The 27,732-nt window shown below is 42.9% G+C and overlaps 1 protein-coding gene across 1 annotated transcript; it reads right to left on the bottom strand.

Annotated features, from left to right (window-relative positions):
• Window positions 1–2,564: 2,564 nt before the first annotated feature.
• On the bottom strand, window positions 2,565–7,320 carry LOC146717117 (uncharacterized). Its single transcript, XM_085471973.1, has 14 exons — window positions 7,248–7,320; window positions 6,710–7,084; window positions 6,482–6,583; window positions 6,031–6,263; window positions 5,755–5,933; window positions 5,566–5,659; window positions 4,805–5,161; window positions 4,592–4,709; window positions 4,426–4,517; window positions 4,210–4,324; window positions 3,713–3,814; window positions 3,344–3,511; window positions 3,063–3,218; window positions 2,565–2,827 (listed from the first exon to the last, which is right to left on the bottom strand). Exons 2-14 carry the CDS (start codon window positions 7,014–7,016, stop codon window positions 2,613–2,615), a joined length of 2,238 nt encoding a protein of 745 aa, XP_085328099.1. The 5' UTR covers window positions 7,017–7,084; window positions 7,248–7,320; the 3' UTR covers window positions 2,565–2,612.
• Between the last annotated feature and the right edge of the window lie 20,412 nt (window positions 7,321–27,732).

Genomic DNA, 27,732 nt, shown 5'->3' with positions numbered 1-27,732 from the left:
AGTTTTACATATCAGCCAACATTATTGTCTACATCCTCATAAATATAGAAGTGACTTGCTTATTATAACATATTACAAGGTAAAGTAATACTGCACTGCACGTATAGTAAGTAACACCTACTGTGTATGGGAGCCTAAAGTGAAGTTAACTGCACCAGTACCAGCTTCAGAACATATTGTATATTATATGTTTCTACCTTTTTGTAATATGTCATGTTTAGATGCAGTGACAATTGCACATTTGGAGTTGTGGTCATATGTGGTCTTTATATACAGGGTATTAAAAAAAATTGACTTTTTTTGCTATTTTTCTTGTTTGTTTGCACAATATTATTGTGTACATATTACATATGTAACATTATTGTTAATATTATAGATATCAAAGATACAATTTGATTGAGGGTTTTCCTGTCATAATTTCAATAAAAATGCAATTACACACGTAAACAATAGGATCAAAATAAACTTTTAAAAAGTCTGTTGATCAAATGCTGATTTTCAAAACATTCTAGAGGAAAACAGAGATAAAATAATCTGAACAGTAACAGTGATTGTGGATGATGATGGAGGCTTCAATGGATTATTCTGTTTCAATCAATAGGTTCGTATCTATGACAATAATTTGATAAGTTTAACAGGTTGGTTTAGGCCTGGCAATACAGCAAATATTCACAAACTTTTGTTTTTGAAGAATGTTTATCTTTTTTGGGATGAAGCTATCTGGCAAAATGAGACAACCCTATTAACCTCATCTTTATGTCTTTTTTGTGGCTATGATACTGGATTTTGGTTTGATGCATATGCAGGTTACAGCTGGGGAATGGCAGTATGTTGTGGATTGATTTGGCATGTTCAACCACTGTTACACCAAACTCTCTCACTTATAACATGATAAAGGCCTCTTACTCAGTGTCATGGATTTTCTATACTTTTGGGGACACAGGGCCAAAGTCTGAGGCAATAACTCAGATCAAAGAAGGCAATGATTCTAAAATGGGAGTTTACTTATGTCATTATATATATCCAGGAATATGTGCCTGAGGATAGTTGTCATGAAATCAATATTAAATCAAAGTATTCCTTAAATACCACAGCTGACACGAGTTCTCCATAGCTGCCTGCTGTCTCAGGATCTGTCTCCAAAAAGGACCAGGGAGCGCTAACATGTTATGTTCTAAACTGATGAAGAAAATGCACATTAAACATAGTATAAACTTACTGAGTGAAGTAATGTCAAGAGGATTCCTTTAGCTCCTATTGGGTTGGTTCCTTGATCAATGCAATACAGAATCATTAATCTGGTTTTATGTAATGTCCTCAAAACATGTCAAAATGAGGCTCACTAGTCTGTGTGGCCTCCACATGCCTGTATGACCTCCCTACAACACCTGGGCATGCTCCTGATGAAGTGGCAGATGCTCTCCTGATGGATCTCCTCCCAGACTCCAGGACTAAAGCATCTGCCCACTCCTGGACATTTTGTGGTGCAGTTGGTGGATGGAGCGAGACATGATGTCCCAGATGTCCTCAATTGGATTCAGTTCTGGGGAATGGGCGGGCCAGTCCACAGCATCAATGCCTTCGTCTTGCAGGAACTGCTGACACACTCCAGCCACATGAGGTCTAGGATTGTCTTGCATTAGGAGGAACCCGGGGCCAACCGCACCAGCATATGGTCTCACAAGGGGTCTGAGGATCTCATCTCAGTACCTAATGGCAGTCAGGCTACCTCTGCCGAACACATGGAGGGCTGTGCAGCTCCCCAAAGAAATGCCACCCCACACCAAAACTGACCCACTGCCAAACTCATGCTGGAGGATGTTGCAGGAAGCAGAAGGTTCTCCACGGCGTCTCCAGACTGTCACAAGTGCTCAGTGTGAACCTGCTTTCATCTGTGAGGAGCACAGGGCGCCAGTGGCAAAGTTGCCAATCTTTGTGTTGTCTGGCAAATGCCAAACACCCGGCATGGTGTTGGGCTGTAAGCACAACCCCACCTGTGGACGTCGGGCCCTCATACCACCCTCATGGAGTCCATTTCTGACCGTTTGAGCAGACGTACACATTTGTGGCCTGCTGGAGGTCATTTTGCACAGCTCTGGCCTTTCTTTCCTACCTCACAGTACCTTTCCTTACCATTTGTTTCCTACTCTTTTACTTCTTCTTTGATGACGGTTGTCTTTCTAGATAAGCAATTTCATTTGCTCTGGGGCGAGTCAATGGTTTGGGTGCATTCTGGGACTGTCAGTTCACCAGTGTGCTGGCATGCTTCTTAACAAACACACCACTACAGCAAACATCTCAATTGTACTTGTTGATTTCTTCAACAAAACACTGAACAAAAAATTTACTTGTGAGTGTGCTGCCTGGTGCTTTTAAATTTTGTGATAATTTGAGCAGCCCAGAAAGCATCCCATAAATTAAATTATGTTATTGTATCTGAACATGTACACTAGTCATTAAATTAGATGGGAAATAATGATTCAGGGTAAACAACTGCACCAAGGAAATTCCATTTTTCTTCTCAAAATGTAAAATGTCTGTTGAAAAATCACATTGAACAGAGATGTGATTAACTTTTTATTTTACCAAACATAACATCAATGATGACACAATCAGTCTTCATCAGAAGTGCTCAAATCACTCTCAGTGGCATCGTCTGGAATGTCCTCCTCCTCCTCCGAGTCCATTTCCAGGAGTGGTTGGTGGCTGAGGATTCTCTTGTACACGTCCTTTACTTTGAGCATTTCAGCTTTCAGTTCACTTTGTTTTTTTAAAACCAGGCTACAGAGTCCCTTCTGTGCATCCTCCGACATGCCAACAAAGGAGGCTGTAAAAAGAACAAAACAAATAAATATGAGAAAAGTTAAAAAAAACAAAACAAAAAAAAACCTCACCTCATAAACACAAGGAATTAGGATGCTGTAATTAAACATTTTTTTAAAAGGGAGAAGGCAGTGTTAGCTAGCAATCTAGATATAGGTAAAAGATCCAGTAAGACTTTAGCATCTGCTCTTATTTTCAATCGATTCATCAAAAAATTAATAAATAAATAAAGTGCTTACAGTCTGAGGAGATTGTCCCCAACACCACAGAACGCATTCGCAACACTGTCCAGTGATGCCGCATCTCCCTGCAAAGGATCATCTCCTCCTCTCTCAGGCGCCTCACAGCCATCACCTTCTCAAAGACCTTTCTCTTTGTCCGGAGGTCAGCAGCAGCTACAGTTTAACAACATCAGATGGGAAAACATAGTAGCATATTATGATTCAAGAACAAAACATTCAACTACTGCTCAGATACTGGGAGTTTGTTTAAAAAGGATATTTATAAATCAAGAGCTTACGTTCACTTGTGCTCTGCCAGGGCCAAATATCGGTCTGCATGAGGGCATCACTGGATACGATTTGCTTTGTTGGTTCAGCGAGCTTGTTGTAGTCGTCAACAACAGCCGCCAAGCGTTTCTTCTCAACTAAGATGACCTTGCGAATTCTGTGTCGCCTCTTGTTGCTATCTGTAAATAATCATAAAAAATTCACACCTTCACATAATGTATATAGTTTCATTTTAATCTACACTCATCAATTTGTTTGCTAGAACAAATCACATCCAGCTTAAACAAACCTGGATCTGATTTTATTCTGTTTACAAAGTAGCTGCACAAGCTGTACAAACTAAGTATCAAACGGTCCGTTTCAAAGAAACTGGGACGTACCATTTTGTCTGTAAAGACTTTGTGTTCGCACTCTGATGATGACGACAAGCTCCTCTATTCGTGCCTGCAACGCTCCAAGGCTGCCATCAGTTTGATCACTTTCTAAGTGAGAGGAATATTAATCAGAATACAGGATGAGTAACAGTCACCAAACTACAGTGGACTCTGTAATCACTGACTTGATGACATTCATTATAAGACATCTGGAGCCTTCATGTGCTGCTATCTCATGATAATCATGAGATATCTATCTCATGATAATCATGAGATAACAAGTATGTTGGTGTTCAGGTTTATAAAACCAACTAGTACGACATCATTTCAACCCAGGTTCTATCCAATTTGATGAAACGCAACAACTCTGCCATAAATTTGCTTTTACAAGGCTTATTTTTCATTGTTTGTTGACACTGTCAGAAAGATCTTAACTCTAAGTTCTTTAATGAGGCCATGGTGGGTCCTATTGTTATACATGAGTGCATTATATTGAGACTCACCTTCAGCCCATTTCTGCACATCGGCCACCCATTGCTGCAGTGTGTCGTCATCCACTCCCAGCTCATTTCTGGTCGCATTCAGGCTCTCCACTTGTTCTCTAAGGATCCTTATGATCTAAGAATGCATTCATAAATGTCATTCATATTGACATTAAAAGAGTACTGGTGTTTTCCCCCCATTACCACACACATTAAAATGGGTGTTGAAAAAATGACCTTTAGATATTGCTGGCTCAAAGTGCGGCCCAGTTGTTCCACTTTCCTTTTGTTCCACCCCAAAGCCAGGAGGGTCAGCATGTCTGTTCGCCCTGCATTTCAGTTAGTATACAAATTAGAATTAATGAGCAGGAGACTGAGTGGAATCTCAGACACGGACACACACCTGCTTTAGACATGTACTTCGTTGTGATGGCCGCCCTAGACAGGAAACTGTTTACTTGTTCCACCTCTTCTCCAACTGTTGAACCGGCCCCATCCTGAAACGCACCTCCCCATTTGATCTATAGAAAGGAGGTCACAATACATGACTGCTGAATTCATTCAACCTTATAACAAAATGTCTCAAACTAATCCAAAACTACAAGCTGCAGTATACCTCACATTTCCAAGTGTGAGCCTTTGCATGCATGATGGAGAGAAAAGGACGCATTGACAAGAGGTTCCTCAGCTCAGGGCACTGCTGAGCCACCTTGGTTAAATAGGGGAAATATTTACAGGCCACATCGGAGCAAAGGAACGTAATATGTCCTGGGACGTTAGCTGCCAACTTCCTCTGGAGAAAAAGGGGGTAAGCAAAGATCTCCCCTCGAAACATGTTCAATGCAGCTAAGAGGACTCCGTGGCGACAAACAGCTATTTCCATGCCCTCCTCATCCAACTTCCCAGTGGACTTTTTGGACGACTCCTTTGCTGCAGTCCAAGATGAAGATCCGCACAACCCTTTCCCCGGGACCTATACACTCAAAGATTTTAACATAAAAGACATGACATGATTAAGCCCTATCAGGGACAAACTTTTTAAAACAAATGCATAACAATTAGCTGAATTAGCCTCGAGTCACACAAGACCTCATATCTCCCCAGGACAGCACTGATAACACAAAATAAAAATCATGTTGTTTTTTTTAAATACACATGGTGACAAAATTAAGTACACATTAAGATAAAGTAAAGTAAATAGTATTACGACAACACCAAGAGAAAAAAAAAATATCGACCCATCCATATATGTCTACACACACACACACACACACACACACACACACACACACACATGTATGTGTATATGGTTACGGCATTAACGTCATTTTAACAAGATTAACGCTAACAGCACTAATATATATATGTGTATCTTACATGATTTGTGTGTCTCTGGATGTATTTCACAAACTCAGCAACTTCCTCATCTTTTTCAATGAAGACACCTTCAAAGTTCCCCTGCTCTGAAGTGCTGAACGAACACAGTGACAGTTGTTTGAAAAGAAACATTAAAATACATTTTTCTACAAATCCATATTTGACTTATGTACACAATGCATAACGTACCTTGCATTAGACTGAAAGCGATAAAGCTTGCGGTTTCCATCAACTGAGACGGCAAGCATGTCTGGAGTGCAGGCAGGGCAGCTAAAGCATGGTTCCTTGCACATCCTGTCCACCTCAAACTTTACAGCACTCCACTCCAAGAAACTTTTACTGAAGGCATCAGCTGATATTCGGCCATTCTTTTACATAGAGGACATACAACAGAATATTCAAGGACAGTCATCATAAACATTGATTTGCACAATTTCCTTAAACTTAGCAAATTTAGAAACTCACCCTTCCAAAATGGGCTGTTCGTTCATCCAGCATTTTGACAAATGCCTTGAGTGACATCCCTGGTGCAGCCTTCTTAATGTCATAGAAAGACTGAAAGACATCCATTGAAAACAGGGTGCAGAAATTTAAGGTGCCAGGCCAATATCCACTACCCAGGATGTCTTTAACTGAGGGGGACCACATTAGGCCACAGCTGGTGCAGCTCACCACTGGCAGTGCAAGGTTATAACGGCCTTTAGAAAGGATAAGGATAAATTCAGTCATGGCTCAAAGCATTCATTTTTTTCATGTTGTTTTCAAATCGGTCTGGTAAATCCAAATGACCTTTGACAGGTGCCCACATATACTGCGGGCCGAGGGTAATTAAAACCAAGATAGCAATGCACAATTTGCAATAAAACCTCCAAACACATCTATTGTGTATGTAGTGTGTGACAAAAGGGCAACTTACCATTTATGGTTACAAGAGCCACAATTGCGCCGGGTGAAACCTCAACCTTACCTGCTGGGCAGTCACACACATGGTCTGGCCTTTGCACAGGCAACAGCCGAACTAACATTAAAACACACAATATATATAAAAAGAATTAGAAATTAATTGATACACAATAAATATACAATAACAGCACCCACTCATACTCATACATAGCAAGAAATGCATAAGACTTCAAAACTGTACCTATTGGCTTGTGAAACTCTGATGAAGGCTGCAAAAACCCTCCTGTTACTGCCTCTCTGTTGTGCAGGACAAAGCGTGTGTGAACTGCAATATCACAGTCAGCACAAAGGAATGGAAGAGGCAGGCAGTCCAGACACCTCACAACTACTTGTTTGCCACACTGACACACACGGTGTGACTGTGGATCCAGAGTAGCTAACATATTGTCGATAAGACAAGGCCTGGCCTCTTTCCACTTTTGCGAGGACACCATATTTCTAATCGCCCAGTGAGTAGCAGCTGACTCAGACGACGTCTCACAAGTCATGGCTGCGTCCTCTTCTCCATCCTCCAACAACTGAAGGAGCTCCTGACGAAGCACCTCAGTTCCATACACTAAAAGAAAAAAAAATAAAGAAAGGAAGAAACTCTTCCACAAAGTGAAAAACACTCTAGGCAGTATGTTTCTTAGGACTCCACAAAAGCCCTGCATAACTCAACTATAACAACAAATATAAAAGTAAACAGAAATCACAATATATACAAGAAGGTAAAGTACCTTTTGTTGGGTTGACACTGGCAACATAACTAGGTTCTTCACGTGGACATTGATGCTGCTCTCTGGACACGGGGGGGGGGGGGGGGGGGGGGGGGGGGGGGAATGAAGAATATTTACTTACTGAAATTCTTTGGTGAAAACAAGTTGTGAGATAAAATCAATGGTTGTGTGAACACTGACCACGTGGCATGCAACTAGTACTTCGACTGGTTGATGGTCTTTGAGGAATAAAAGCTCCCTGTCTGTCACGTTTTTTCCAGCGAACTGGTCTTGGCTGAGGTTCACTCTGTGGATCATTCTACGCAATTAACAAGGAAAAAAGGGAACACCTAAAATACAGTCTATGATTAAAGCAAAGATTATCAAACATCTTAAGTTAACCAACTTAATTTGACATAAACTTTAAAAAAAATTCAAATAACATAACGTTTACTCCGTACAAAATATTAGACAAGCATGTTCCCTCTTTAACAACTGTTTCCACTAAAAATGTTACCTGCATATCTTGAAGGAGTTCGTCAGCAGCCTGAAGCTCTTCCTCCAGCTCGGGATCCTCTGAATCACTCATTTTCAAGCTAAAGAGGAAAGAGATTTTTGCAGAACTCAGTGACATAAACACATAACTAACGCAATTCAAATGATTTTCAGTCTTGGCGCTCCGGTTAATGTTAGCAATTAACGTTAGCATCATCAGTTTGTAAAGAGCTAGCAGAACTCTTAGCGCAAAAACTGCTTTACGCACCATGTGAGGGTATTTTGCAGCACACAAGTCCTTTAACGTTTGTAATAGATTTAATCCATCATCGTTGGATTAAATGGCTAATGCTGCAGTAGACACGTGTAGTTGTTACCTAGCAAGCATGCTGACGGTAGCTGTAGCCATTTTTAAATACATTACACTGTTTCCGAGATCAGTCACCTCTGTTTGTTTGAAGCTTTTATGAAAAAACAAACTTTGAAACACACATCAAGGTATTACTTTAAATATATGTATTTTTTACATACCTGCATTAGAATCAATCAGTTCCGCCTCATTTTCTTATTCTTATAAATGGGTCTCTCCGTTCTCCCATCAGCCTTTGCTTACACAGGTTGCGTCTGATTGGCTGGAGCCGAGCGCATCCAAAACTAACAGGAGTGGTGAATGAATCTATAAATGTGTTTTACGTGTGAAATGAAAATAATAAACCTAACAAAGGATTATGTACGTTAAATCTGCGCACTTTCAGATCGTGAATCAGTTTGGAAAACACTGTGTGATGGCCACAACATGAAGCGATTTTATTGTTGAATTATCAGTGATACTTTCACGTGTTTTTGTTGAGAAATGTTAACGATGTCATTAAAAGAAAGCATTAAATTAGGGAGAAAAACCCGTTCGCGGAGAGGGTCCCCGGTTCTCCAGTTAGATTGTGCTTCACGGCATCATGTTTCGCCGTGACGGGGTTATTATTGGAGTAAATGGATGGCTGGAGCCTCTGCTCGAAGCGTCTCTGATCGCCGCGAGCGGGTTCATATTGGAATGAATTGACAACCCACAGCGTAACATAAAAATGTGGAAGGGTACCTTAGGCGTCAGCATGAGAAGTTAAGGGACGTGACAAATCGTCATTATTTTACGCGTCGGGAGTGAGAACGGGTTGCAACATAACACGAAAGCTCCTGTTAGACAGATATGATTCAAACTACAACAGTGCCAAGTCAGAAATTCCCACACAATCGTGAAGGCGAGAGATCAATAGATTGTGATGCACTGTGTCGAAGGCAGCAGTCATGTCCATTGAGACCAGCACTACATATTTACCACAATCAGTAGCTACCAGAACATCATTCATAACTCTTACAGGGGCTGCCTCCATACTGTGTTTGTTTGGTCACCCACTTAACACTGACCTATGAATTATTAATTATTAAGCATTAAACAAGGCAAATAACTGAATAGATGGACCAGTGTTGTGTCAACACATAATTGATAATGTAGGAAGGAGCCAATTTTAAATTTGATCTATTGGTACTTTGTTACAAGTGCCGTATTTATCCTGCTTTTTACCTTTGGTTTAGAAAGGTATTTTAAAAAATAAAGGTTATTATTACTAGAAGTCTGTTGCAAAAACATAAAATGTATTTCATAAAATAGTATTTTTGTTGGTGCCCATGGTCGTCTACATGCCCACATCTGTGAGCAGTAGCAGCAGAAAATGCCATTAAGCTTTACAATGTGTTTGTTGCTTTTGCTACATGTAACGTGTTACATATGGCTTGTGTTCTATGTCCTCTGTGCTGTTTGTGTTATTTTCAGCCTCCATAGGAACAAATGTAAAATTCTTTGCTCTCAGCAACTGTGGCAATGCTGTTTGCTGTACACACATTTTGATAAGCAGACTACTATGCTACATTATGAGCCAGGAATGGCGATTTTAATGCTGATGGGTGGGGGGTTGTTTTGTTTTTGTTTTTTTGGGGGTGGGGGGTTGTCATGTTATATATACCTAAAAGGGTATGTATAACATGATAGACCGGTACTGTTCATAGCTAATATATTTATATATATTTATTTATTAGTTAATATTGGACGGGCATGTCAAGACTATAAAAAACATCAAACACCAGCACTTACTCACCTACAAACTAACAGGTTTGCAGCCATAGCTCATCCACACACTGTATTCTGACAGTACTTTTTTGTCACTGTGGTAACTTCTCTCACACACCAGGAAAGCTTCATTTCACTCAGCAAAGTAATTAATTTAATTTAGACTTAGTAACTTACACGCTGGTGCAATTAAGCTGTTGTTTTGTTATTGTTTGATTTTTTACATTAATTTCTGTTTTGTTGTCTTTTGCCATAGCTCAGAGCCCTCCATGAACCTGGCATACTGCACTGTGCTTTGACTTGAAGGTTTCTCCAGATTTGTGGCTGATATGATTGAGTCACTGTAGTTTGGTGCTCAGGTTAGTTTTATTAAAGGGACTAATAAAGGTTTATTTTATTATACTTTTTATGCAAACTTTCAGAGATTTTTTATACTGGTTAAGCAAGTTCTTTTTAAAATATGTCCTTAGGCATTAGATAACACTTTTGCTTTTTTTAAATTGTTTTTAATAACCATGCTACAAAGAAGTACGTATGTCAGTAATTACACAAACAAACCGGGAAGCAGCTAACTGCTGTATGTCAGTCAAATTATCCTGTGCTGTCACTGGTAGTCACTTGAATTGCTCACTTTTAAGCTTGCACGTTTATCTTGGGATCTCTGGATGCCACATTGCTATGAATCACAGATATATTCATACTAACTAACGTTAGCATGCATAACAAGTAGGATCCACTGAAGGAATGCTAATATATACAAATAACATATTCATGGATCCCCTTTTCTACCATCAGTGAAAGCAGAAGAAGAATAGTGAGGATGGGGAGATGACCTTTATAATGATGTTAGGTTGTGAGGAAATCTGGAAAGTGACGCTGCTCTAGGAAAACGTGTATTTGCAACAGTGCCTGTTTTAATACCATTTAGAACTGCAAGAGGGCCAAAAGGTAGGTAAGTTTAACCATGGGCAAAAGTGAATGTTACGTCCCCACTTAAAAGTCTAGGCGATGAGGGTGGGGGACAGTAACAGTTAGATCCAGGTGGAATGAAAAGAACGCCAGGCAGAGGTATTTAACATAAAATAGATCTTTATTGTAGGCAAACACCTCAATAATCATGTAATGGCAACAACAAAAGGAGACAGCACCGCTGCTTTAATAAGAAATCAGGGAGGTCAACCCAAAGTGGTAATGACCACTCAACAAAGAAAGCAACAATAAGGCTTCAACAGAAAGAGACAGCAACGCTGCTAACAAACAATATCCAGGCAGGCCACACAAACTAATGAAGGCCGCCGTCACTCATGGGCAATCACTGCTCAGTTAAGCACTACTCACACACCAGAGCCACACACCAGAAGGCTGGTCACACGCAGCAGGCTGTTCCACACCTAAGTCAGTAGCACACTCTGCCCAGCACAGAGGAAAACCACCAGAAACCTCTCCCTCCTCCTCCACACTGCTCTTCTCCAGCTTATATCACCCCTGAGGGTAATTGGTTGTAATGAGAGCAGATGAGCAGCAGGTGTGACCTAAAGGAGAAGGCAGGAGCAGAGAGAGACAAGGGGAGGGGCCAGAACGAAGGAGGAGGAGAGGGAGAAGACAACACCACGCCCACACACTCCCACAGCCTCCCAGGATGTAACATTCCCCCCACCCTATATCCACACTATACAAAACACAGAATAGACCCATCACTATGCACTGCGTGAGAGTGCATCAGCCACCAGATTTTCAGTCCCTTTCTTGTGCTGGATAACCAGATCATAATCCTGCACCAGCAATGCCCAGCGCATTAGTCGCTGGTTGTGGTTGTACATGCGCTGGAGGAAAGTGAGGGGGTTGTGATCTGTATACACCGTTACCGGAAAAGAGCTAGAGCCCACATACACAGTGAAGTGCTGCAAGGCCATCAGCATCGCTAGAGCTTCTTTCTCTATGGTGGAATAGTTTAGCTGATGGCGCTTGAACTTTACAGAGTAGTAGCAGACTGGGTGACACACACCCTCTGCGTGGTCTTGTAACAGCACCGCACCAGCTCCGGTGGCACTGGCGTCGACTTCCAGCTTGAAAGGCTGAGAGAAGTTAGGGGCAGCCAGAACTGGGGCGCTGCAAAGGAGGGATTTTGCAGACTCGAAGGCGTGCTGGCATTCCCCTGACCACTCAAAAGAGACGTTGGGGCTACATAGCCTTGTCAAAGGGGCCACAACTACCGCAAAGTTCTTGCAAAAACAGCGGTAGTATCCAGTCATTCCCAGGAACCGTTTTAACTCCCGCCTAGTGGCTGGGGCTGGGTAGCTGAGGATAGCCTCGACTTTTTTCTCCACTGGGCGTACCCGCCCGAAACCCACCTGTTTCCCCAAGTACATGACTGTCGCTTTGGCGAACTCGCACTTAGCGAGATTTAGGGTCAACGAGGCGTCAGCCAGTCGCTGAAATACCGATCGTAGGATGGCCACATGCTCTTTCCACGTGGCTGTGTATATCACTACATCATCCAAGTACACATTACATTGAGGCACGTCTCCTAAAACCAGCTGCATCAAACGCTGAAATGTGGCCGGAGCGTTTTTCATGCCAAATGCCATCACAGTGTACTGCATGAAATGGTCGGGTGTGACAAATGCAGAAATGTCAGAGGCACCTGCCAATATCCTTTAAGAAGGTCCAGTTTGGAAATAAATGTGGCAGGACCTATGTTGTCAATGCAGTCCTCCATACGAGGAAGTGGAAAAGAATCGGCGACAGTCACTGCATTTACCCTACGGTAATCGGTGCAGAAACGTGGGGTGCCATCAGACTTGGGCGTAAGTAAACATGGAGAGCTCCAAGGGCTGTGACTCTGTTTCGCCAAACCATTCTCCACTAGATAACTGACCTCCTTCCTCATCACCTCGCGCTTTCCCATAGGGCAGCGGTACGCGTGCTGTTTGATTGGGGTTGCGTCACCAACATCGATATCATGTTCACAAACATTAGTACGCGAGGGCACATCACCAAAGAGAGAGGGGTAGGAGTGCAGTAGATTAAGCACGTCTTCGCATTGTGAAGGGGACAGATGAGACAAGTGGGCTGTTACTTCGGCTAAGTAAGCTGAATTCGCCAACCGTCCACACTGTTGTCCCTCAGAAAGTATATGCAGATCGTCGTCAGCACTGGCCTCTACACTCAGCACGGTGGCAGAGACAGAGCTGGAGGTTGCCGCACTGGCAACAGTCTCATGGGTTTCCCTATCATGGTAGGGTTTTAACATGTTGATGTGGCACAGGCGTGTTTTCCTCCTGCGCTCTGGGGTACTGAGAACATAATCCGTCTCAGACACTTTCCTCACTATGATGTACGGTCCCGCAAAACGGGCCGTAAGAGCAGAACCAGGCACCGGTAGCAACACTAAAACCTTGTCCCCAGCCTGAAAATGCCTTTTCACAGCCTTTCTGTCATGCCACGTCTTCATGCACGCCTGGGCAGTACACAGGGCCTCTTTCGCTAATGAGGTAGCACGTTGCCAACGATCCTTACATGTCTTCACAAAATCTGCCACGTTAGTTTTTGGAACACCCCCACTAAGGAACCTCTCTTTCAACATCTTTAGCGGGCCCCGCACCCCGCGGCCAAACACAAGTGTAGCTGGGCTGAATCCTAAGGACTCTTGCTTAACATTGCGTATTGCAAACAGTACAAAGGGGACACCCTCATCCCAGCTTCTGCCCGTGTCATGGCAGTACTTTTTTAGCATGGCCTTAAGTGTTTGGTGCCAACGCTCAAGTGCACCCTGCGACTCTGGGTGATAAGCACTAGACACAGAATGAGAGACGCCCAGGGAAGCTAAAGTCTGTTTAAATGCTCGAGATAAGAAATTAGTTCCCTGGTCTGTTTGCACTGTTTTTGGAAGACCAAAGGTGGTGAAAAACTTGATTAGCGCCTTAGTAATGTTTGCAGTGGTGACCCTCCGCAGAGGAATTGCTTCAGGGAACCGCGTGGACAAACACATTATGGTCAACAAAAACTGATTGCCTGCTCGTGTTCTTGGCAACGGACCAACACAATCGACCAAAACATGCTCGGACGGCTCATCAACAGCAGGTATTGGACATAGTGGGGCGGGGGGCACAGTTTGGTTTGGTTTGCCCACCAGTTGACACGTATGACAAGTATTACAATACTTCGCAACATCTGCCTTCATCGCCGGCCAGAAGAAGTGCTGCAGAATACGGTCATATGTTTTAGTTATCCCCAAATGTCCTGACCATGAATGGTCATGGGCTAATTGTAGCACGTGCTGACGCAAACTAGCTGGGACCACTATCTGTTGGACTACACTCCAGTCCTCCCCTGGCTTTGAAGTCCACCTGCGCATTAGCAATCCATCACATACAACAAATGTCTGCTTCCTGTCTCCTGTCAGATGATCACTCTCATCTACGGCAGCAAAACATTTGGTTAACGATGGGTCTGCTTTATGAGTGATAATAAGGGCATCCCGTGTGAGGAGAGGGGGGGCTGCGGGTTCAGGAGCAGGCTCAGCCACTTCTTGAGCCAGTTCCTTGGCATCAGGACCCACCTCCCCCTCCGAGGGCATCACATCCATCCCCAGCATAGAGCCGACCACTGACCCTGACAAGTCAACCACTTCTCCCTGCCGATGGGCCTGTGACCGGGTAAGAACACCTACGGGAAATACATCCGGGTGCTGCCGGTTTAAAACATCTGGCAAGGGGCTTGGGTCAGGGGTCTTTGTGACCTCTGGGGCAGGATAAACCTTCCCACCTGCAATGTCATTGCCCATTATGAAGTCCACACCATCAATCGGGAAACAAGGACACACAGCTACAGGAAAAATGCCACTTACTAGGTCACTCTGCACCCAAATTTGATGGAGGGGGGCTGGCACATAAGTCATTCCAATGCCCCTAACAATAACATCAGTGCCGCTGGCGGTCTTTTCATCAAAGGCAAGTGCACTAGCCAGTATGAGGGACTGTGAACCACCTGTGTCGCGTAGAATGGTCACAGTACGCCCATCTCCAGGCTTACCAGAGAGTGACACCGCTCCTTTGAAAATGAAAGGTTTAAAACATTCATCAGGCGTTTCAGTGCTAAGTGGTCTGCTACCAGGAGAAGCGTTTTTAATCAGCCCTATCCCTTTTGGTTTACGTGGTGTTGAAACTGGCTGTCTCCGCCTGTAGGCCTCGCAGTCTGCTATTAAATGGCCGGATTTAAAACAGTAGAAACATTTCCGGTCTGACCTGGGACGAGGCACAGGCACCTCTCTCCTTGTGTCTTGCTCACCACTAGCACCGCTAGCCTTTGCTAGTATGTCGCGTCGCTCATGCTTAACAACACTGGTTTTATGGACGAGTGCAAACGTAGAGACCTTCTGCTCGTTCAGATATACCGCCATCCGCTCGGTGACGCAGTTTTTGAATTCCTCAATGAGAATTAATTCCCGTACCGAAGCTAGGTCTGCAGCTTTACAGGCCATACACCACCGATCAAAGAGGACACTCTTTTCTCTTGCGAAATCCAGGAAGGATTGACCCTGCACCCTTTTCAGCCCCCGAAATCGCTGCCTGTAAGCCTTGGGGACTAGCTCATAGGCTAACAGGATTGCACTTTTCAGTTTGTCGTAGTCCAAGCTGCATTCAGCGGACAACGAGGAACAAACTTCCTGTGCCTTGCCCACCAGCTTGCACTGTAGCAGGATGGCCCACGCATCCCGCGCCAACGCAAGGCTGTCGCTATCCGCTCAAACGATTCAAAATAAATCTCCACCTCAGTGTCACGAAATGCCGGGACCAGACGACTATTCCGTCCTACATCAAACTGTACGTCTGTCTGTGACAGCGAAGCCACCACAGGAGGGGAGGAGGCCTGCTGGAGTTCTAGCTGTCGCAGCTTGACCTTCGTCTCTGCCTCCACCTTCATCAGCTCAACCTCCCTAGCCCTAGCAAGTTCCGCGTCCAAACGCCTAAGCTCTATCTCCCTTTTCAGCTGGAACTCTCTCTCACGCTGCTCCTTCTCCAGCTGGAGACGAGCCAGACGGATTTTGAGCCTAGCATCCTGCTTAGAACCCTCTGATGACTGGATGGAGAGTGGATCAAAACGGGGCAGCGTCACTAGCCCCCCCTCGGGCAACCCCTGGTCCATAGGTGTAGACACTGATGGTTCTACAACCTGGCCTGGAACGTGAGGCGCCGCACTTGGTCCAGCCGGACCGGGTGTGCTCGGGGGCTCCTGCAGTACAACCACCCTCTCCTCCAACAACCCGGACACCAGAGCGGCTTTCAGCTTGGCTTTGCGTAGACCAGTGGAGACACTGATCCCGTAATATGTAGCCAGCTCATGCAGATCCCTCTTCCTACAAACATCCAGCAGGGCAAGCGACGGCTCTGCCGTAAACCCAGCAATATCAAAAGTGGCCATGAAAACTCAAAACGGCCTGCAAAACACAAGCAAATCACTAAAGGGCCACACACACAACGCCTTCACTACAGAACCAAAAAACAGGCGAAATAAAAATGTGTTGTGTCAAGTCAACCATTAATTAAAAAATTCTACCCACACTCCCCCCAGTCCTGCCTACTCAGACTCTAGCCTGTCCTAGCTTCTGGAGCGTACCAGGCTCGAGGCCACTTTAAAGGCAAATCATCAAGCGCCACAGGCACCGACAAGCCTACCCCCAACAGAGAATTAATCCCCACCCGGGTTTGCTCCGAAAATAAAAAAGGCAAAACAAAAAACGAGTGTCCGAAGGAAGAGCAAATGCTCAGCTAGACACTCCCCTGTGCTAGCCGGGGAGAGCAGCAGCTAGCCAAATGACCTTCACACAACACACAAACACCTGTTCACACTTGTAATCAACCCAATTCCTTTCATTCCGATCCCGGACGAGCCCCCACTTTGTTACGTCCCCACTTAAAAGTCTAGGCGATGAGGGTGGGGGACAGTAACAGTTAGATCCAGGTGGAATGAAAAGAACGCCAGGCAGAGGTATTTAACATAAAATAGATCTTTATTGTAGGCAAACACCTCAATAATCATGTAATGGCAACAACAAAAGGAGACAGCACCGCTGCTTTAATAAGAAATCAGGGAGGTCAACCCAAAGTGGTAATGACCACTCAACAAAGAAAGCAACAATAAGGCTTCAACAGAAAGAGACAGCAACGCTGCTAACAAACAATATCCAGGCAGGCCACACAAACTAATGAAGGCCGCCGTCACTCATGGGCAATCACTGCTCAGTTAAGCACTACTCACACACCAGAGCCACACACCAGAAGGCTGGTCACACGCAGCAGGCTGTTCCACACCTAAGTCAGTAGCACACTCTGCCCAGCACAGAGGAAAACCACCAGAAACCTCTCCCTCCTCCTCCACACTGCTCTTCTCCAGCTTATATCACCCCTGAGGGTAATTGGTTGTAATGAGAGCAGATGAGCAGCAGGTGTGACCTAAAGGAGAAGGCAGGAGCAGAGAGAGACAAGGGGAGGGGCCAGAACGAAGGAGGAGGAGAGGGAGAAGACAACACCACGCCCACACACTCCCACAGCCTCCCAGGATGTAACAGTGAATCAGTAAAGTTTTAAAAGAAAATATTTAGTGAAACTGTTAATTTTGTAGATCTTGTGAGATTATCAAAATTCTGAATTTTTTTTGCAGTGATAGATAATCATGTAGCTTTCCTGTGTTTCCCTCTTAATGTTATTATTTAGGTTAACATTTAAAACACAGTTCTTTTTCTGTTGCAGTTTTTAAAAAATAAATATTACATCAGTAGCTCAGTACAGAGACCGCTAGTGAGGCCTCACACTTACATATAACATAACATAGCACTTAGTGCTACAGAATCAGGTAATTCGGGGGATATTTGCTTTTCAGCAAAGTAAACACTCCTACATATGCCTGAAGCTACAGTGTGTTTGAGTCTGTGTGTAATCTCAACTTTTAAAACAATGTATTCGGCACCTTTCAGACATTTCTCCGTGTGTGTGTGTTTGAATAACTGAATAATGAACATGGTGGTGGCGTGTGTTTGTGGGCTAGTAATAATTTGAATAACAGCATGTGTGTTCGCACTTGTTAAAATAAACATCCACCTTCCTCTCATCTTTCAAATGAGTGCACCTCCTTGTTTGTTGCATGGAAACATTAGGCAGTAATTAGCCCCACTGTGCTGTGCAGGGCTGCATACATGTGTGTTAATGGCACATTGATTATTAAACAGTTTTTTTGTTTTTTTGTTTTTGTTTAACAAACTAATAGAACTTTTCATTACTGAAGAAACCTTCCAGTTGTCTTCAACTCTTTGCAAAGAGCTCATAAAGATGTCCATGACCAATAGTTAAAGTCAAGAAAAGCAATTAAAACATGCCACTTCTTTCATTTAACAGTGGCCATATTTCTCACCTAATCAGGTTGGTTTGTGCTGTTGCTATAACCTGGTAGCTCTGGGTTACAACTTAAACCCTTCCCTGTGCATAGGTTTCTGACCCAAAACCAGATTTTAGCTGTCAAAGATAAAACATAGGCTACCACCAATTTAGGACGTTTCCAGGCATAACACATGCAGTAAGGAAGCAGGCTAGTACCAGTATGTTGAAAAAGGATGTATTGTAGCATCAGTAAGCTTTATTTAAAATTAGGCAGAGTTGGAATAGAAAAACTCCACAAAAAATGACAGAGACGTTTTTATAAAAGGAGTTGTTTGTTTTTACTGTTCTGAAGGAGTCACTGCTTTGAAGACGCTTTCTCAGGTAAAAGCTTTAAAACACAGCCTAAGGCGTAAAGCATTAAGATGGCTTCCTGCAGGATACCTCCATCCTGACAAGTTATTATGCGTCTTTTATTTATTCCTAACTGAAGATTTATGTAAAGCTGTCACTGCATGTATTATATTGAGAATGCGTGCACAGCGAGATGCAGGCCAATGTTTAGTTAAAGGTCCAAGCCATTTTTCTTAATGCAGTGATGATCGTGTGTCCAATACGCAGAGATGGAATTGTTTGTTTTTGGAATAGTCTCTGATTCATTTCACTATTGTGTTACTACTTTATCTCCTACTTGAAATCTGTCAAAATGCACAAAAGTGTGCAGTCTTCAGTTGCTGGATGTCTTATGACATCTGTTTAGCTTGGAACTGCACATCTGAAATACCGAGCTCTTGTCTGTTAGAGCTCAGTAAGTTCTTGGAGTCCGTCTTTCCACAACCCTCTGAGGTCTAGGTTATCCCTACCGCTAAGCCCTGAGGGCTGGGTCTAACCGAGTGTGAGTAACAGTCAAAGTCATTGTCAATCAAAGCTCAGTGAACATAAATACATGTTTTATGCCCCTTTTTGACACATTTGAATATATTGAATTTAACCATCAACAACATCATGGTACACTACTGGAGCCATTTGTTTTATTTTTGCTGGGAAAATAGAAAGGGATGCAATGATTTCATGAAACATGCAAAAACACAGTATGCAAACCACAATCAGTGATTGTCTCTGAAAAGGTGTGATTCCCATCCTTCCTTACACTGTATTAGGAGCATGTGTGGAATCATCGCTAAAAAATGAAGCTGTTTCCAAACCCAGATGTTATTCCACGGTGAATCTGACAATACAGTTCTGTGTTCATTGTGTTAAGTATTCACTCTATTGTCTGTCCTGGCCTCTGTTTATTTATCACCCAGCCTGATGTATGGGGAAAGTTACAGATCATAAGTGCATATACCCACATAGCAAGCAGGTCTGGCCCAGATAATGCACATGTTGTTATTACATGGCTTGATTAAGGTATGGATTAGGCTGACATCTGGGTCCAGAGCTGAATGTGTTCTGGGCCAGCAGAGGGCCAGCAATGTGTCTGCAACTGGTCTTGTGCTGGCCCATGTGTGGGCCACCTCTGGCAAACCAGATCTGGGCCACCAAAGGGCCATCATTCTCTGCGGTATGTGGGCCATGTGTAAGCACATTGTGTGGGCCAGATCCGATCCATACCAATTTTGCTATGTGGGTATTATAGTAATACTTCATAGAAGGCATAGAAGCACGCTGTCTGTCCTATCAGTAATTTGTTACTTTAACATTCACCTCACAGCTTCTCTCCTCTTCTTTTTGTATGATATCTGATCCATATCTGTTCATGTGAGTAATATCGTGTGTGTATGTGCTAAACATTTCCCTGAAATTCACCTTTGTGAATGTGTGTAATTCTACTTGACACAAATACCTGCGTCACTTCCTCAGTGGCTAATTCACAGCTTGGCACTCGGCTCACATGCAATCAAATCCTTTTTTCTACCGTGGAATTTGTCATCTTAATCTCTCTCTGTTTCTTTCACACTCCATTTTTCATTTTCAAACATCCACAAAGACACACACTCACACAAACACACTTTAATGGGCATGAATCCCCTGGTACTAACACAACAGAATTGAGTTGTGTGATGCAGGTGTGAATTATGATACTGTCAGTTATGTGAATGTAGTGGCAAAAAAGTGTGCCCATGCACACGCTGCATAAATCTTGTCTTTCTTGAGAAAACAGATTTAAATTTCAGTCATTCTCTGGAAAGCTGTTTTATGGAAGACAGCTTATCAGCTACATGGGAAATCCCTCGCTACATTTTAGATGAACATTGAGTGACGTTCTCTTGCCTTAATTTTGTGCAAGTGGAGCTTTTCAGCTTCATTTAAAGCAGCTTTTCCACAACTTAATTACCATGATTTGCATCACACAGTCGCTCTTTCATTTTCTTTGGAATTGATTTTTGTTTCTCAGTTTTTCATGAGACTTGTAACATAAAGTCTACTCTTAAACATCATCTGCCTTTATTTATCCATGGAAACGGCCATTGTTAGTGTTTGTCGCTTTCCTTTAAAAGCCTTTTGATCCTACTGGGAGCTATCCAGCAGCTCCCCGTTGCTCTGCTGGAATAACTGGAATAATGAGCTGAGAAGCCTGCACAAAGGCACATTTAGAGTAGGTGTTGGTATTGCAAGTTCTTTCCTACTCAGATTTGAAGAGCTAGACTTTGATGAGCAGTGTCTCCTGTTTAACCTTCAGGTTCCTGACATCATTTTTCCCATGAGTTACACATGACGCTCCCACCTAGTATGAAAATGTAAATCATTATTCAGTTGTAAAAATCTTGATGTTATATGAAGATTCACAAAACAAGTTTTTAGCTGTGATATCTTTGACCAGTAGATCTACAGAGCCCCAATGAAGTCTGAGGTGCAAGTTGCACCAGGAGGAACACAGCACCCACTGCACCAGTGTAGGGTCTGACAATGGGTCAAAGGACATTTTGATACCTATTGGCAGTAAGGATGCCGTTGCTTAGACTGTAAATTAAATGCATGTCAATTTTATAATTAGTAGAAAATAAATGTGCAAATAATAATATTTTCTAAAAAAGGTCTGAAATTAACAAAAAGCACCTTCAGGTTGGCTTCCTTCAACAGCGAGGGGTTTCTTAGTGCAGCATCACATATTTGTGGGGTTTGGGTTGTTGAAGAGAGAAAATATCACACTGGACACATATTGTACAAACTAAGCCATAGAATTAATGCTGGCAGGCCATTGAACAACGTTTAGGCAGCAGTCCTGGCAGATCAACTGATCTCAGTACCAGCCCGTGTCATCTGAAAAGCCACCTGGTATTGTTCTTTGAGTCCTATTGGTAAATGCTATTCATACTGTTTTGGCCTGTATACAGTTGCTGCTGCCTTTGCAAGCTGTTTGGCAACAGACTGTCATGGTCTGGGTGGGTACCTGCAGGTCTCTAACAGCGGCCCCTCCTCCTTTAGGCGGAGTTCGGTTGCTCCTCCCTGGCTGACCACCTGTGAGCAATTATTCCGGCAGTATATCAGACCTGCGCTCTCAACCATTCATCGCCTGAGTATCTGCTATCCCCATGTTAGTCAAGTGGAGCATCATAACTCTGTCCAGAATCCGTGTGATGACTTACTTGTTCTTCTTGTTCTCAGAGGTAGCATCTGGAGTGGAGGTCTTGTCTCCCTCACTCCCGCCTTCCTGGACCTGGGCCGCTTGCTGCTGATACGACGTGGCCTTCCGCCCCACCTGTCACCTCCACCTGAAACCAAGTAAGGCAACTCATTCAACTGTGGAGGATCGTTGATTGTCTGCTGGATCCCACTGATCGTGATCACCTCTTATTCCAGTGCCCTGGCCCCTACCTAGTCCTGTTTCCACCTCCCCGCTGCCTCTGCTGTTCAGCCGTCTCCTAGAGGTGTCTAGGTCACCTTCCATTATCTTAGATTATCCTACGTGCCACTAGTGTGGTGGCGTCATTTTGTTTTCTTGCTTGTGTTTGCCTGTGGGCGGAAATAAATCCTTTGTTCCCTTATCGTCTCGCTTCCGGGTTGGTTTCTGCACCTGTGTCCATCTCTGTTCCCTCGTGCCGCTGGGCCGTGACACAGACCTTTTCAACTATATACTGTAAATGACCTAATCAGTCTCATATCTGCCATATGCTCTGTGCTGCAGTCTAGTTGCTGCTCTCCTCACCTTAGTCATTCAGTGTCTCTGCCTTGGATTGGCGAGGAGGTCCCCAAACAGAGCCACACCACTAAATACAAATTTCTGCAGACAGTTCTAGTTTGTTTAAAGTGGTCCTGACAGAAATCATATATTTGGAGCCAGATGTGCAGTGAATAGATTCCTCTAGTGCAGCATATCTACCAGGCAATCTAGTGAAGGTCTTTGTGGCTATTAAAGAGACCACATATTATTTAAAATTCCATTTGTTTCCAGAGAAAATCCAGCTCATTTCCTAACAAGCTGTCTTTCTGAAACGCTCAAAGCTTCTTTGGTGTTGCAGTCAGAATTGATAATGAGCAAACATCTGCGATTTGACAGTCAAAATTCTATTTGAAATCAAGAGCAGTGTCAGGTTCCAAGGCTTTCAACCCTGAAGTGCAGGCCAGCTGTCTTTATTTAGAAGGAAAAACATCATTTGTAGTTTATATTTCTGCTTTATTACATATTATATAATCACAAAGACCGCTACAAGAGACTAAAACAGAAGGGAAGATGTTGCACGAATGTGGTAGACCAACAACACACGCTCAGATTGTCCTTGTGTGGCCTGGAGGGGGTGTAGTTAAGCGAAGCACATGACACTGACAGCTCCTGCTCGAATCAAAGCTTTTTCCTTTTTTTCTGCTGGTCATTTGGGTGTACAACTTACTATTTTCAGCCTCTCTAAACATGTTTTTTTTCGAGCATCCGCTTCGTCTGAACCTATAAATTGCATTAAGCTGCTTGCAGCCTTTTACTTCTCCCTCAATTAACTCCAATTCTGATTATCTTCTCTTTTTTCATCTGCTTTTCCTTTTCTCCCACTTCAGCTTTGTCTCTGCAGATCTTTCTTATACTCTTTTGGCTAAATTCCCACTCAAACATACACACAGACACTCTCTCTCTCTCTCTCTCTCTCTCTCTCTCTCTCTCTCTCTCTCTATATATATATATATATATATATATATATATATATATATATATATATATACATATAATTTTTTTTTTTTTCTCGCTCTCAAACACACAGAGAGAGACCGGCTCTTCGCAATGGCAATTGTGAAGATTTGGTTCAGAACCTCAACCACACAGACACTCTGGCCTCTTTCACAGTTAACTGCACACACCTAAACACACACACACGCAGACACACACATGCCTACACACTCAGTGAATGCTGAGTGAACCAGGCAATGCTGGGAAGGCTGCTGCATAAACCAATTAGCTGGGCTGAAATCAAGCCAACAGAAGTCTTCCTCGCTGATTTCCTATTCGCACTTTTCTCCCTTCCTTCCTCGTTCCATATTTTGTTTTTGTTTCCTCCACAGACTAGTCTCTGTGTGCTGAGATAGTGCTGAATGCTGCCATGGTAAGACAGAAAGAGAAAGAAAGTACAGAGCTGGGAAAGACGGGAATGAAACAATTGGAGAAAGATAGAAGAGGAGAATGTGTGAAATGAAGCTGGGAGAATGAGTGAGGACAGACAGAGGGATGGCCTGCTGTAGAGAGACGTTGAAGAGTGATGGCCGGGGTTGGCACTGACAAGTTACAGCTGCTGAACTGTGACAGAAGAGGGAGAGAGAGAGACGCAGACGAGAGAAAGACAGCGAAAGAGAGAGACTGAGAGGGTGAAGGGAATGCCACAATCCAGGTAATGAGTTATTCAGTTTGGCTGGAGAGGCACAGCTGAGAGACTCTTTTAGTGCAGCTGTTGACGAAAAGAGAGAAAAGGGGTGGAAGAGGGAAAGTTACCTTGTTTGATGGGCAGCTTGTTAGATGGAGAGAAAGGGGACGATGAAGGGGTCAATAAGTAGATGTGAAGGATGATGAGGATAAAGAGCTTGCAGAGGGGGCTTGTAAGTGCAAGCAATGAAAAGGAGTGGGTGGAAAAACCAAGGAGGGAGGCGTCTTTACTTCAGTCTGTACATGCTGAGTGGACACTTTTTAATTTCCCAGAGAAGCTACAGTGATGCAGCACAGTGAGAATAATCAGACTCTTGTCCTCTGCTGGTACACACAGTCAGAACGTTTGTGTTCATTTGTTTCAGTAGACAGAAAAACAGAGCTTATCAAGCCTGATTTAGTTAACCCTTTAAAGCTGGTCGGAGCGGGCACGCTCCATTTTGCCTATTTTTAAATCCCGGTAGCACTGCAACCACGTAAGCTAGCGCAATAATTTTTTTTTACATATGAAACCGGAGGAGTTGTACTTACAGCTTATGCCATCAGCTTGTCCTAGGTCACAGTTTCCTTCCACATACAGCTTTGCAAAAACTGCATAAAAAGCACTTGCAGCAACAAAAACACAATATTCCAGAAACACGCTTTGCCGATCCGATCAGCTGTTCATAACACTTCCTACGTCCATCAGTGTGAACTATCGCATGTCCGCCATGACCTTCCTGAAACCGGGCGTGACGCCATTTTGCGGAAATGTAGTTTTTTACCATTGGGGCCTTATGAGCCTATACTGGTCTTTTTAAAAGTTATGTTTGATTTTATGACTTTCTGTGTCATTTCTGGGATGCTTAGGACTCATATTGCACTGCTGGAAATAGTTTATTTTGATGCATATGCTGTTTTTTTTGCAAATTTGCATTATAATATTTATTTTCGTTTTTCCTGCAGTATATGAAAATTGGTGTATTTCAAAAATAAAACTATGAAGACACTTAAAATAAATTTCCCGTGGTGGGAAACTAGTTTGTGCAACTTTTTTGTATTTACAGTTTTGCGGGATAAGCCTCTTAAATTTCTCTAACTAGAAATATATGTTAAAAAAACAAAAATGAGTTTCAATTTTTTGTAGTTTATTGCACTTTTTTGCAATTTATGTAATTACTATGCACTTAATGCATACATATTATTAAAATTTGGGCTATAATGGTTGTATTGATGTATATCAACTTGAAATGCTCCCAAAAATGGCACTACAACATGTAAAAATATAATATAAGCTCTGGCAGACTTGGTTCTATGGTAGGTCTTAAAGGGTTAATTATACTAGTGCACATGTTCTGCATAATAAAAGCTGTCCATCACTTCAATTGGATGAAAAACTATGAGAAGTTCCATTAGGTTATGCTTATGTTGGATATGTTCTTCTGGCGACAATTATACTGCTGACCAATCAGAACCCACATTTATGGTAAATGGTAAATGGCCTGCATTTGTATAGCGCTTTACTCAGTCCCTAAGGACCCCAAAGCACTTTACACTACATTCAGTCATTCACCCATTCACACACACATTCACACACTGGCAATGGCAAGCTACATTGTAGCCACAGCTGCCCTGGGGCGCACTGACAGAGGCGGGGCTGCCGGACACTGGCGCCACCGGGCCCTCTGACCACCACCAGTAAATTTACCAAAGAACATCTTCATGATCCCCAAAAGTCTTTTGGAAACTATCCTTTGAACTTATGAAACAAAAATTGAACTCTTTGTAAGGTTTGATTCCCGTTCTGGAACCCAGAATTTCATAGTATATACATTGTATCAACAGGTAAATATGGTGGCAGTAGTGTGATGGTCTGGAGCTGCTTTGCTGCTTCAGACAAAAAACTGGAAAACTTAAATGATGATGGAATTCTGCTGCTCTACCAGAAAACCCTAAAGGAGACTGTCCAGCCACCGGTTCATGTCCAGTTCATGTTCATGTCACTTGGGTTTTGAGGGGATGATGATTCCACCAGCCAGTCCTCTTTTGAGTGATTCACATTGGAAAGGCCTCCATTGTAGCTGAATTAAAAATATGCTACAAAGAAAAGTGTGCCAACATTTTTCCAAAATTATGTGAAAGACTCTGTTAAAGCTCTACCTGCCAAGGGTGTCATAACCAGTTGTGTGACATATTTAAAAAAAGAATCGGAATAGGGCTGTGATGATACTTTATCCCAGCACTGTATGCTAACATCAAGACGACTTCTTTTTCAAGAAAAGTCGATTGCTTTCAACTGTGTCTTGCATATTTCAGCCGAAACAAGGTTAAACTGTATATTTCATCTATTCCAACACCATGGCTTTGTTTTCCAAGAGTCTGGGTCTTGCACTTTCCTGCCTGCAGTCCTCTTTTAACCCTCTTTCAATAAATCTGTCTTGTCTGTTCAAAATGTGACAGCATGGCACAGCATGGTATCCTCAAAAGAGTGACCTTTTATCCTTTAGGTGCACCTAGAGGATCCTTTGTGTCCATCTGTGTGAGTGTGTGTGAACAACCATGATTGAACAGAGGGAGTGGCTCACAACACCGTCAGGAATCTTCAGTGCAGTCTTGAGATCCCTTCTCAGGCACCTCAACCCCAACTCACATCTTGTGTCAGGTTACATTATATGATGAAGCAATAGCCTCTGGTAGGGATGATCCATTCTGTTTTTTTTTACACCTTTGATCATGTAATGTAATACTGAGTCTTTTTTAAAAAAATATACATTCTTTTAATAAGGAACATAAAATAAAACACAACCTGTAAGAACACAAGTAAACAAAAGTAAACAAACGGGTGTACCTTCTAGTTAACACACACACACACACACACACACACACACACATATATATATATATATATATATATATATATATATATATATATATATATATATATATATATATATATGTAGCAGTTCAAAAATATGACATACAACCCATAGACAGTCTCGTGCCAGTCATTTGGTGATGGAATTTGTACACTTAGCCATTTCTTAGTGATAGTCTTTCGGGCAGCCAGACTCAAAATGCCATATAACAGCTTGTCCACTTTATCCACATTTACTGAGTATAAATATCCAAACAAGAGTCAAAGGAGCTTGCAAAGAAAAGCGTCTGGACTTCTTTAAGTTGCTTGAAGACGTTTCACCTCTCATCCGAGAAGCTTCTTCAGTTCTAAGGTCAAATGGTGGAGAGTCCCAGATATAAAGCTAGTGGGAGTAACCCCCCACAGAGGGACAAAAGTGGGCGTTAAGGCGTCTGGGAGATCCCTTCCCAGACGCCTTAACGCCCACTCACATCCTGGGCCATCTGACCTCAGGAATTCGCATGATAAGGTGGGGCCAGGTTTCACAATGAACACACCTGAAACTCTGGCTGATTGGGACCCACACCCAGTTTCACACCTTGGCTCAGGCGATTAGAGGATCATCAGGGGGTCCTTTTGTCCCTCTGTGGGGGGTTACTCCCACTAGGTTATATAGAATAGAATAGAATAGAATAGAATTCAACTTTATTGTCATTGCACATGCACAGGTACAGGGCAACGAAATGCAGTTTGCATCCATCCAGAAGTGCTTTAGTGATATAGATATATTACAATAAATATAGATACGTAAATATATTACAGAAATGGGTCTATTATGGAAT

The sequence above is a fragment of the Copadichromis virginalis genome, linkage group LG2, assembly GCF_057382275.1.
Source record: "Copadichromis virginalis isolate Kocher_CV1m ecotype Utaka linkage group LG2, C_Virginalis_male_GT1.1, whole genome shotgun sequence".
NCBI classification, from domain to species: Eukaryota; Metazoa; Chordata; class Actinopteri; order Cichliformes; family Cichlidae; genus Copadichromis; species Copadichromis virginalis.
The sequence above is the reverse complement of the archived record's forward strand: the minus strand, read 5'-3'. Positions and strand labels throughout refer to the sequence as shown.

Excerpts from the sequence above, each read along its gene's own strand:
- LOC146717117 (XM_085471973.1), bottom strand. The coding sequence starts at position 7,016 with ATGACTTGTGAGACGTCGTCTGAGTCAGCTGCTACTCACTGGGCGATT. Across the intron at positions 4,518-4,591 it reads GAAGTACATGTCTAAAGCAG|GGCGAACAGACATGCTGACC; the intron begins GTGTGTGTCCGT and ends ACTGAAATGCAG. Across the intron at positions 3,512-3,712 it reads AAGTCTTTACAGACAAAATG|ATAGCAACAAGAGGCGACAC; the intron begins GTACGTCCCAGT and ends GATTATTTACAG.